Source organism: Condylura cristata, unplaced genomic scaffold (genome assembly GCF_000260355.1).
Source record: "Condylura cristata isolate star-nosed mole 26May11 unplaced genomic scaffold, ConCri1.0 scaffold00047, whole genome shotgun sequence".
NCBI lineage: Eukaryota > Metazoa > Chordata > Mammalia > Eulipotyphla > Talpidae > Condylura > Condylura cristata.
In genome coordinates, this window is record NW_004567148.1 from 827,612 (window position 1) to 840,348 (window position 12,737).

A 12,737-nucleotide genomic window follows, 5' to 3' on the forward strand; every position below is an offset into this window, starting at 1 on the left:
TTATATTTTGAACCAATATCTTAAACACTCAGTATAAATATATAATATGAAGACGTTTTCCTTCAACCCACTTTCGGGATTTATTATCGGTAATATTTTACAATGAGAAATCTTTGTCGTTTCTGTATCTCTTTCCCAATTAACCTGTTCTATTTATGAAGAAAACAGCAAATGTGCACATAATTTCTGCTTATCAACACATAGGCCCAACATGCAGCATGAGAAATGGACTAACAGACAAAATTAAATTAGGTTAATATCTCTATCAAGTTCAAAAAGTCATTTTTGTTAACATGCTCCAGATTCTTTCACCAGTTTTTAGCCCAAATTCAAGGTGAATCAACCCTCTCTACTATATTTGAAGCATTGTGCCTTCAGAGAAGCCTTTCTGTCCTAGCAAATATGCTACTTCCTAGCTTCTCTTCAGCCCTGGAGCCTTAACTCTGCCTTCTTTGCTGCTTCACCCCCATCTACACATCCTGCCTTTCGTGGGTTAGCACTGTGTCATCTTCCATGTCAAGTATTTAGAAGGGTTTGGAATATTCCAAAAGATTGGCTGACAACGATAGTTTCCCACTCCAGAAAGACTGCTATCAAGGCTACAGGCTGGTAGCATAAGAAACCTGACTAATTCACTTACCTTACACTATCCTGTCATTTTTTATGACAAGCTCTAAAACAGCTTCCCATATAGCAGATAGTATCGGTATCCTTTAGTGAAAATACAAAAAGATTATATAAAGTCATTATACATCGCCCAATGTTGATACTGATAACCTATTTCACTACGAACTTACTAAATTCCCTTGAAGGTGCTCCTGTGGGTCATTTAGCAAAGGTTTAGATTTGGCTCTTATTTGTACCACCCAGAATAGCTTCAAATTGTCTACATAGATTTATATTTAAGTTAAAGGCATTTTGCCTTTTTTGTGTGAATGGCTGCCTAGAGTGCCAGCAGGCACAGGGCAGGTTCACTATGAATTCTGGCAGGTGGATAAAGGAGCATCTCAGAGACCTCGGTGGATTTTACCAGTTTTAATGCTTTCAGGGAACCAGGTCCACAGGCACACCAGGCAGGGAGGCTGGCACAGTCCAGGCAGGGGAAGGTGGGAGGTAGGCAAGCAACTGAGTCTCCAGCCTCCCATGAATCTTTTCTCTTTCTCTGGGCTCCCTGGCATTCTCTCTGCTCTTCTGTAGTCATGTAGCTGTCCTCGAGTCCTGACCTCTAGGTTCAGGCATTCACACTTACACATGCCCTCACCCATGCTCAGGTGTCCACAACCAGGCATGCATGTCCTGTACCCACGCCCCCCCCCAACATGACTTCCGCATTAACACTATGCCTCCAGCAAGGTTGGAGGCATAAAAACCTGATGATTCACTTACCTTACACTAACTCGTCATTTTTTTTTTTTTTTACTTTAAAACACCATCCCAGACAGCAGATAGTATTCCTTTAGTTTATCTCCTTTAGTGAAGATACAGCAAGTGCAGAAGCATAACCGTGGATATAACCAAGGCTACAATCATTGAATCGGGAACTAAACAGGGCAGAGGGTTCACCCTGTTCTTTCTGACTATACTTTGCAGGTAGCACATCGCTAATATCAAAGACATGCTGTTAACACTTCCTTTTGAAAAAGCTATTTTCAGTAATTCAAAGTCAGCTTACAGATGCCAAGAAGTGGAGACCCAGTAAAGGTGGCCAGGTGAAAAGCTGCTTTATCAAAATGGTGTTTGAGTCTCTAGGGAACGGACAGCAATTATATAAAAACTTGGTTGCTATTTTATTCTTTTAACAATTGCTTTGGACATCAAGGATTGAAAGAACAATAAAAGAGAGAGAGAGAGAGAAACCTCAACCCCTCCTTTCCTAGAGTTTTGTATTCACCACCTTGATTCAGTTCAATAGCCAACATCAGCTTTCCTACCTTGCCTCTGCTTCCACCAGCTCAGCTATACATTGTACTTCCAGCAACTTCTCTCTTTCTGTGCAGTAATTTTCCATCCTTGGTGAGAATTACTTAAAGAATAATGTAAGAATCAATGAGATAATGAAAGAGCAATTGCATGAAAGCCAGGAGGTGGGGGTTGTTAGGTTGTTTGTTTGTATTAAATTTATTTATTGTTTTTCATCATTATGCATTTTTGGACATTATTTGCTTTCTCCCCTCACGTGTAGTCCCCTTAATTGTCCCACCATCACAACACCACCCATCACCCCAGTCTCTTGTGCTCTTCCCTCCCCTGTTGCTACCCCTCTTTCTCCCTTAACCTTTGGAATGCCTTCATCAATGGTCTGCCTACAAGTTTTGTCTTTTTCCTGAGTACGTTTGGTTTTAACTCTCATTTTGCCATAAATTAACAGGTGAACGTGGGAAAGTGTTTCCATTGGCAAAAGTTGATGGGAAAGTTAAATTGTGCCTAAAGTTTTCCTTCCAGATAATTCTCTAAAATAAACGATTACACTGCTTTTCTAAATATTTAGTCAGCATTAAAAATAAAATAGAGGGGCCCTCCCTGATGGTGCAGCAGGTTAAAGAACAGCAGGCTGACGCTATCCGAAGCCACTGCAGCATGAGTTCCATTTCCCACCAGGGACATGACCCACATGGCATGGCAGAACCGCCCGCTGCTCCCCCAGCAGTCTAGTTCAGTCAGTCTGCCTGTTCTGCTCTCCATTCTGTCTCTGGTGAGTCCTCTCATCCCTCACCCCATGTCTGGCCTGTATCCCAGTTACTGTATGCATAAATAAATAAATCATTAACAAATTAAATAAAATAGATAAGTGTTTCCCTCTGTCTACTTAAATAGCTAAAGAACAGAATCTCATCTTTCCTACGCAGGCCTAAGTTCATAGTCGTGTGTGGTTTATGTACGATGGGAGCCCCCCAGCTTTGCTTACTGATCTCCCGTTCCCTTTTTTCCCAGGACTGCAGTTAGTAAACATCTTAGAGTTTGGTCCTAACCCAGTTCTCTAGCATTTTCTCTTACTACTCCCTAGGCACCTTTTCCTATAGCTACACTGAACTCATCCTCCAGATAAGGGGTAACTTCCTCTGGAACTTTCCCTCTTGACTCAAGATACTTCATCGATTTCTTACCACACATCCCACTGCATATCATGAATTCTTTATGTGCTTAGGTTATAGTCTAGACAGTGACCTTTTTACATGATGATGGGATGAAAAGGTATATTGATTAAAAAAATAGAGCTAAAAAAGAAAAATCAGTGTAGAAGTTCTGATTCAAAGACTCACTAAGTGACCATAATTACTCAATGCTGGCTCTAAATATCCTCATTATAAAATAAAATCTATAACATTTAGAAAAATTAATTGGGATTCTGAACTATGAAACAGAAACCCCAAAACAATGTTTGTAGTCATGAAGAGTGTTGGCCTTCCAAACAGAAGATTCCAAAAGTTTGTTTCAGGTAAATGCGAATCAGGATTTAAATGATGTCACTAAATTTCAGTTTTTGTCTACCTTTGACTTTTATCTCCTCTTTGTTTAACCTATCCTCAGGATCAATAATTGTAGCAAGAAAGTTTTGAACTTCTCCTGATCTATATTTTCAAAAGTTCAAGTTCAACAGTAAAGACGGGTGTTCCATTCAACCGGTCATCAATTTTGATTTTGATGGACTTAAACTGGTGTAACACCCATCCTTGACATAAAGGAAACAAAATAAATTCATTGGGATAATATCTAGGTTACGTGCTTGCCCCAAAGCTGAAATTAGTTCTGAGCAAATATAAACTGGGAAGAAGAAGAAGAAGAAGGGGTAATTCTGCCTAAAAAATAGGGACATATTTCCAAAGAGAGAAAATTACTGAGCCATGAATAACCACATATTATATTAACCTGTCGTGTTTTTATAGAGCTAAATGAGCTATTGCTCATAAAACATTTAACTTAATAGTTGGCACATAAATGTTTCCAGAACTAAATGAGGATATTGGCACTTAGTAGGTATTCAGCAAATGGCAAGTATAAAAATCAAATGTGCTAGAAATTCCTAGAATGAGAAATTTATACTTAATTTTGCTTCATTTCTACAGTCGCTCCTTGATTAATTTTCCTGCTGGCAGAGATTATAAGAGAGTTAGTCACATCTACTGTTTGAACAGCTTTCTGAGTGTATTCTACTTAATCTAATACAATTATACTGAGGTACAAATATAGCAAAATCAATTGTAGTGTACACTCAATCTTACTATAGCAATTAACTCCTCTAACAAATGCACATGGGTTTCTCATAACTTCCCAGACTCTGCTGGCATTGAGAATGCAAAGAAGATGGCAAGATCCCATCTTCAAGAGCTGTATTTCTTTGTTTCATATCTAAACAAAGACGTGAAATATATATATTATGGGATATAATAATAAATATAACTGACAAGTAAGTACCTGTTTATAGAATAGTAAAATAGACCTAAAATGCACATAATGCAATGCACATTTGCTCATTAAAATATATATATAATATAAAAGCTAATTTACTAATAAGCATTTATGAAGTTTTGATAGAAAATTTTAGGAGCCTTTAAGAAAGTGGTAAAGAAGGCTATTGGGATTTTAAGTAAGTTTCAGTAAATTTTGCTTGATTTCCTTAAAGAATGCTATTGAAATTTTTATGGGATTTCATTGAATCTGTGTATAACTTGGAGTAAAATGGCCATCTAGCAATGTTAATTCTTCCAATTCATAAGCAGGGAATATCTTTCCATTTCTTTGTGCATTCTTTAGAAGGAGACTTTTAATGATGAACAAAATATAGTATAGATAGAGGTTGATCTTGAACACATAAAGCCTGTATAATATTATAAATCAATGTTATTTCAGTAATTTTTAAAGCAGCCTAATTAATACTTTCCTGAAAGTGGAAAATTATTTTATATTGAACTAGTAAAAAGTCTAAGCCAGCACTGCCCCCATAATTCCTGGATTATAATTTTTCCCATTTCTAATAGTTGAAAATTGATTTGAGTGCATACTTACTCTTCTTTGCTACTGGAAATTGGTGAAATTTTCGTCCTGAACATCAAACTACATCTTAGAGATTTAAGTGTAAGTGATTTATTAATTAATTTGAAATTCCATATGGGATACGTGACATTGATTCCTGATTTTTCACTTGTAATCACTGCCTGCTCAAATTTTTCATTAATTTTGTAACATATAATTAAAGTGTGGTTCCTTGTAAAAGATGCTGGTGTGGGACCCCAAAAGTGTCTGAGCCATCAGAGAATGAGAGCTTAAAATGGATACTTTAAAAAGAAAGTTAATCTGGAGGGAACTTTTATGTCCTTTCTGCAAATTACAAATTCTGCAAATTCATATTGAACTATTTTGATGGAAAACCCCAAGAACTAATATATAAGTCACAAAATCCAGCTGCAATTAGCAGTGGATATTTTGTGATGCCAGCCTAAGCTAAGAAATTATTATTTTAATGTTGGTTCAAAACTCAAGAGTCATATGTGAAAAGTACTGGATCTCTGGATTTTTATGAAGGTAAATATTAATCATTACACTGATACCTAAAGCAACTGCAGTTTTCCTCAAAAATACAATGAGGAAAATAGAAAAAAAAAATGTATGTGCTATAAACAGAAGTGTGTCCTTGGCATCCTCACTTGACTTTTTTCTTGGTTTTATTTATTTTATTTTAATATTTATTTGTGTGTGTGTGTGTGTAGAAGAGTTGGGGAGCAGGACAGAGATGTGGGGGATGAGAGGATTCCCCAGAGACAGAGTGGGGAGCAGAACAGGTGGATCTACTGAAATCCACAGCTGAGGGGAGAACAGGTGAGACAGGAGAGGTCTGCTGCACCATGTGGGTCAGCTCCCGGGCTGGGGATCAAACTCAGACCTTAAGGGTAATAGCGCTGAAATTTAACTGTTAAGCAGGAGGGAGGCCTTTAGTTCCTTTTTAAAGAAATGTTTTGTTGGGACAACTAAGCATGGTATTTCCTTAGCTACTAATCAACATTAAAGAACACAAGAAATTTGGGGCCCTCCCTGGTGGTGCAGCGGGTTAAAACACAGCACTGAGAAGCTAAAGCCACTTCAGCATGAGTTCCATCCCCACCCTGGAGGTGACCCACATGGTGCAGCAGACCTCTCCTGACCTACCTGCTGCTCCCCTCAGCAGTGTACTTCATCAGTCGGCCTTTCTTGCCCTCCACTCTGTCTCTGGTGAATCCTCTCACCACCCTTGTACCTCTGGCCTGTACCCCAGTTCTGTATGCATAAATAAATCTTTTTAAAAAAATAAGACATTGATATAAGCTAAATACAAAGCTTGTATAATAGTGCATGTGTGGTCTAGTAATAAAAACCAGGCAAGCAATGAAGCACATATGAAGATATGGATACAATAGTCCTCTTTCTCCCCATGACTATCAATACCTACTAATCACAACACTGTCTGGGCCTGGTTCTACAAACTTAAGTAGTACTGACATCTCTGAGTTACTGTGCTTAGAAGAAAGAATGACATGACAAGCTCTTTGGCAACAAGAGCTTGACAGCAATCTTGCTTATAAAGCCCTTTCAGGCACTTCAAGCCTCAGTCATTCCTCTAGCAAGAGAATTCTACCTAGGACTCTCTTTTCAGTTGCTATTGCTTCCTAGACTCAACTTTAAACATAGACATAAATTTCACAGCACTGTAGTGCAACTGACTCATATAGAAATCATATAAAAAATGCCCGTTCATGGCATCCTATGATTAAAAGGATGTTTCACAGCAAACTTGACAAGTACCTTTAATCTTCTACTCCACCCTCAATCTCCATATATCAATTTCTCACAAGATGAGATGCTGTGATTTGATTTTTTTAAAGGGACTTTATACATATTCACAAAACATAGCATCGTAAAGTACATTTAGACCAAAATTAATGTAGTTCCACCAAGTGTATGCAGGAGGTGATTCTTGCACTCCAGTCACAAATGACTTAGGGGTGGTTAGCACACCATCCATGTGGGCTTGGCTTTGATTTGTAGGTACCATGAATTGTCTCCATGGAAAAAATATACAGACATAGCATTTCACTTTTATGTTTTTCATCAAACAGCTTCCTGGTGACAGAAGGAAAGGTATGAAAGTTGTTAGGGAAAACATTCTCGATTACCAGGAGGTTGTTTCTTCAGAAGTCAGAGGCTTGTGTGTTCTGTGAAGGGAATACAAAATTAAGCCTGTGCCAATGAGTTCCTTTCCTTTCTGATAATCAGGTTTCACAAAGCCACCTTCGCCACATACAAAGAAAATTGTCTACAGGTAGCTGTTTGTATGGGTGTGGTTTTTCTTTTTTTGCCATAGAATTAAAGGAACTTTGATTCTAAAATATCTGCTTCTCTGCACCAATTTGGAATATGTAATGGTTGAGACAATTTTTTTTTAAGATTTATTTTTACTTATTTATGCATAGAAGAAATGGGGTGTAGGCCAAAGGAGTGAGGGGGTGAGAGGACTCACCAAGCAGAGTGGGGATCAGAACAGGTGATTCTGCAGAGATACACTGCTGAGGGGAGCAATGAGTGAGATAGGAGAGGTCTGCTGTGCCAAGCGGGCCAGCTCCCTGGCCAGGGATGAAATTCTTTGGAGTGGCTGGCAATAGCTTGATGGCATTGAGACTTTAACCCCTGTGCCCGCAGAGAGGCCCTGAGACATTCTTAACCCAGAAAGAAATGCAAGCCCACACTGAGGACTGGTGTCTCCTGCAGGGACTGGAATCCTAGCACCACAAGTTAGTGTCCTTTGAGTTAAAGCTTTGTATTTTCAGTTTTTTAGTATGATGTGAATCCTGGATAGGTCACCGTTTAAGTAATTATGAGAGATAATTTCTTTAAAATATTTAACAATTATATTGATATCTTAAAAGCTCTTTGTGAGGGCCTTCCTTGTGAATTAGGAGTTAAGTCTCAGTGCTATCACCACTGAGGCCTGAGCTGGATCCCTGGCCAGGGAGCTGACCCATATGGCACTGCAGACCTCGCTTGTCTCTCCCAACCTCTCCTGTCTCTCCCACTGCTCCCCTCAGCAGTGGATTTCAGTCGATCCACCTGTTCTGCTCCCCACCTGTCTCTGGTGAGTCCCCACCCATCTGATCTAAACTCCAGTTCTTCTATGCCAAAAAAAAAAAAAAAAAAAAAAAGTATTTGTGAGATAAGAGAGGTAAAAAGGCAAGTCAATTTAAAAAGGCAGAACTTAGGAAATCCAGGTAGCTAAAGGAAATATGAGGGCGTTGCTTCTACCAATAACTTTTGAGCAATTTTTCACAGTTTTGTTCAGGTCCAATAGAATGACAATATCGAGAAGTTATTTTGACTTCAGAACCTTAACCTCCTGTGATGATTAAATAGAGCTGATTTGTGGTGTTCAAATGTTAAGAGTAGAATAGCCTTTTCACTTTAATAGATCCATTCCATTTCATTGCAGTATATTTTTATATGCCTCCTCTACACACACACCAAAGCCATGGCACACCCTTGAGGATGTCGAGAAACACTCACAAAGGAAAATGTCCTGTACAAATGTCCTCCAGAGCATATAGTGTCTCCATGATCTTCAAAGGACATTGAAAGTCAATGAATTTCAGCTGCAACTACCGCGCCTCATTTGCCTTAATTTAAAGGTCCCAGTCTGGGTTGTTTATGGAGTGTTTAGGTTTCCTTATAGGCCTCCTAGGATTCCCAAGCTTCTTTCCTCCTTAACTGTGTACTTCATTGCTGTAATTGAAGCTCTTTTGTTGCTGTAATTCCTTCCCGGTGTTACAGTTTCAGTCAGTATTCTTTTCCTCCAGAGTCATTAATTATCGCCATGCTCGGTGTATACTTTCGCTTATTTTACCAACTCACGTATTCTACTCTATGTGAAAGTATTCTTCACCTTTTTTTTTAGCATATGCTATGCCCTTTTAACCATTTCAGTTAATTAAGAGTCTCTTCTCTGATCAGAAAATCAGCAATCTCCGTACGGTTTCAAGGATTTTTCTAAGTTGTGGTACCTGTCACAAGACAGAGGATGACAATTTTGTTTTATTTGCTATTATCTGTGATATTATTGGTCATTGGAACTTTCCATAGCTTACTTTTATATTCTCTAAGGGTTTTTAGCAAATCATTAAGATAAGTGGGTATTATTCATGACAAGATCTTCACTCAAATACAGAATTGAAAGGGAGGATATGTCCTCAAAGGTGACAGCGTATGCCAGAAAATAACCTCTTGTTTACAGCTAAGGAAGTTTTTCTTTATAGTCTGGAAACTATTTCTCAACTTAGTTAAATGGATACTTTATTAGTGTTCGTAACATTATATTACATTCACACACAAAATCAGCATTCACTTGAATAGAAAAGGCTACTTATTATTTTATATAATGTTACGAACACTAAGAAAATTTTGTGTGGGTTTTATTTTGTTTTGTTTTTAATAAAAAAAGCAACCAGCCTTGAGCCAGCACTGGAAAAGGAGCACCAAGTATGCCAGACAAATTTGCGGCTCCCACAGAGCCCCCGTTCTAGAAACTTGACCAAGATTTCACTTCCAATTTCAAAATACTTTGCTCTTCCTCATCTGAATATTTACCAAAGGACTTGATACTTGGCACCCAATAGGAACAAGTTCTTCATGTTGACAGCCCCAATTTGTGTGTTAGTGCTTGAAATTATGTGATTTATCCTAAAGTCATCTGCTTCTGAAAGTGGTAGGAGTCGATTTCATTATATCAAAATGAAATACACTGAAATTTATTATTATTTTACTGAACATAAATCAGGAAGTAGATTCAATGTATATTACCTAAAGACTGACATTTCAGGCCCCTCAGCTATGTGTTTCAGTAAATGTGTTTCCTCGTTCATTTACTGCTACATTTTGAATCATCACCTCTACCGGTATTTGATGCTGCAGTCTCTCCCTTCAGCCTGGATGAACCCATCTCTTTCCAAGGGTGACAGTATATGCAAAATAATAAAAGACCTTGGCCTGAGCTCCAGTACGTAGAATGTTATCATATTATATGGAACCTAAAAGGAATTGATGCAGTCCAGTATCGTGGCTTTTATTTTAATTTTATTTCACTTTATTAAAACACAAATAAAACCACATGTACTCAGTATTTTTATGAAATATTGGCTGCCTCTTTAAAGTTTTTCAAATATTTTATGAATTCTATTTAATGATCTGTACATGTTTCATGTACAATTTTTTGAGTGATTTTAAGGAATTTTAAGTTATGCCTTGAAGCAAGAAAATTGCCCATCTTCCACTTAGCAATGAAATGTTAAATTATGGGCTTGATTGTGCAGAAATGGACATTGAAAATAAATGTTGATGATATCGGTAACATATTGTGTCATACATTATTAAGGCATGTTAATTTCGAGTGTAATAATGTACGTCCCAGGCTAACCCGAAGAGTAGTTTGACTTCTCCATTCTGCTGTGGGATTTCTCCCCGAGAAAAATGTCATTCCTTGTGTGTTTTTCTCTCAGGAGGTCGAGTTATGTCGTGTTAGCAGTCAAGAAAAGCTGGGCCTGACAGTCTGTTACCGAACGGATGATGAAGAAGACACCGGCATTTACGTCAGCGAGGTAAGAAATACCAAGGAGGAGAATAAAGGCTGTGAAGCTGAGTGAAATGACTCACGAGAAGAAAATCCTTGGAAGGCTTAATGTGAGAAATTGGCCACCTTCCAATACTTGTCACATTTGATTAGGAAGGTAAATTATGTTACCAGAGTAATATGATTATTATCAGCTTGTTTAATGTGTAGGTTTTCACCATAGAGTCCCATGATGGAAAAGTGCATGGTAATGTCAAAATCTGAATAAATTCCTGTAAGTATGGGGGAAGCAGAGGAAAGTTTTTGCACAACAAACATTTGTCCTTCTATTTCATGGCTTAATCAGTCCCACTAACAATTTGTTCTGCTATTTGTTCCACTACCAATTCATTTAAATGTAATATTCACCATCTAAAATTTTCTCTGCTGATGGGGATTGATAATCAGACATATTAAACATGTGTGAAATGACGAATGAGTATGTCAAGATGTAGAAGTTAGGCAAAAAATATTAATTGCTGTTCCCTGATTCCTCTGTCATGATTTTGAAAACATAGAGATTGGATCAATTTACATTTCCCACCAACACTGTCCATGGGTTATTTGTATTCCACAACCTCACCAGCACTTACTGTTTCTGGTCTTTTCAATATAAACCATTCTCACAGGTGTGAAGTGGTATCTCAATGTGATGCTAATTTAGATTCCCCTGATGATAAATGATGTTGAACATTTTTGCATGTGCTTGTTGGCCGTTTATACACCTGCTTTGGAGAAGCATCTATTTAGGTATTTTGTTCATTTTTTTATTGGGCTTTTGGGTTTTTATTTTGTTGCTGTTATTATTGACTTTTGTGAGTTCTTGCAGATGTGCCGATATTTTCTCCAATTCAGTAATCGTTTTTTTTTTTCTAAATAATAATTTCTTTCACTGTACAGAGCTTTTCAATTTGATGTCTACTGCTAGGTATCTACTCAAAGAGTGCAAAAACAGTCATTGTGACATTATTTGCAATAATCAAGTTGGAGATAATGTCAGTGTCTAAGGACAGTAAATAATATGGTATATAACCACAGTGGAATATTATGGGATATTATGCAGCCATTAAAATAACCTGGATGAAACTGGTTATTTGAAATAACCTGGATGAAACTGGAAGGATTTATACTACGTGAACTAAATCAGAAGGAGAAAGACAAATGCCAGATAATTTAATTCATATGTGGAGTGTAGAGAAACAAACAAAGGATAAAACAAAACTATACTAAAGCAAATGTAGAAATCTGAATTGAGGCTATCAGTGCGGAAGGAATAGTGTGGGAAAGAAATGGAGGAGGTAATCCAGTGGACTTTGAAGGAGGACTTTACATACCTTGGTAGAAGGTGTGGTCTGGTAACATACATTTAAAGAAGAGTGAACATGTTCTATGAATCAATCATATTGCAAACCAGTGTTAGTTCAATTAAAAAAAATTAAGAAAAACATTATTCCATATATCTATTGGTCTTCTGAATCTCCCCTTTTTTGAATCGTCTCTTCAAATTTGCTTCTTATTGCCTGATAATATGTGATATTCAAATATTTTCTTCCATTTGATAGGGTTTTGTTTTGTTTTGTTTTAATGATAGTTTCTTTTGCTGGGCAGAAGCTTTTTACCTTGATGTCATCCTGTCTTGTTTTTGTTTCCCTTACTTGAATCTACAAAGAGATCATTGAAGCTAATATTATTAATTTTAATGCTTATTTTTTTCTTTGCATTCTATTGTGTCAGCCCTTAATATACTCTGAGTTAATTTTTGTATATGGTGTGAGAAAGTCAATTAATTTGATTCATTTACATGTGGCTGTTTAATTTCCACAACACCATTTGTTGAAGAGACTTTTCTGCCTCCATTGCATACTCTTGATGCCTTAATAATAAATATTCATTTCCATGCAAATTTATTTGTGGGCTTTCAATTTTATTCCATTGATCTATATATATATTTTAGTCTGGTGCCTGACTGTTTTAATTACTATAGTGCTGTAGTTCAGTTTGAAGTCTGAGAATATGGTGCCACTATTCTTTTGTGACTATTCTTTTAGACTATTACTTTGTCTATTTAGGGTATTTTGTAATTCCATATAAGTTTCAGTAATGTTTTCTCTATTTC

At 37.2% G+C, this 12,737-nt stretch overlaps 1 protein-coding gene across 1 annotated transcript in view; it reads left to right on the forward strand.

Moving 5' to 3' along the window:
* The window catches only part of PDZRN4 (PDZ domain containing ring finger 4), a 67,196-nt gene that overhangs the window by 35,470 nt on the left and 18,989 nt on the right, over window positions 1-12,737 (forward strand). Inside the window, exon 3 of the mRNA XM_012734148.1 lies at window positions 10,512-10,610. Coding sequence (XP_012589602.1) covers window positions 10,512-10,610 — 99 coding nt within the window. The remainder of the gene's footprint in view (window positions 1-10,511; window positions 10,611-12,737) is intronic.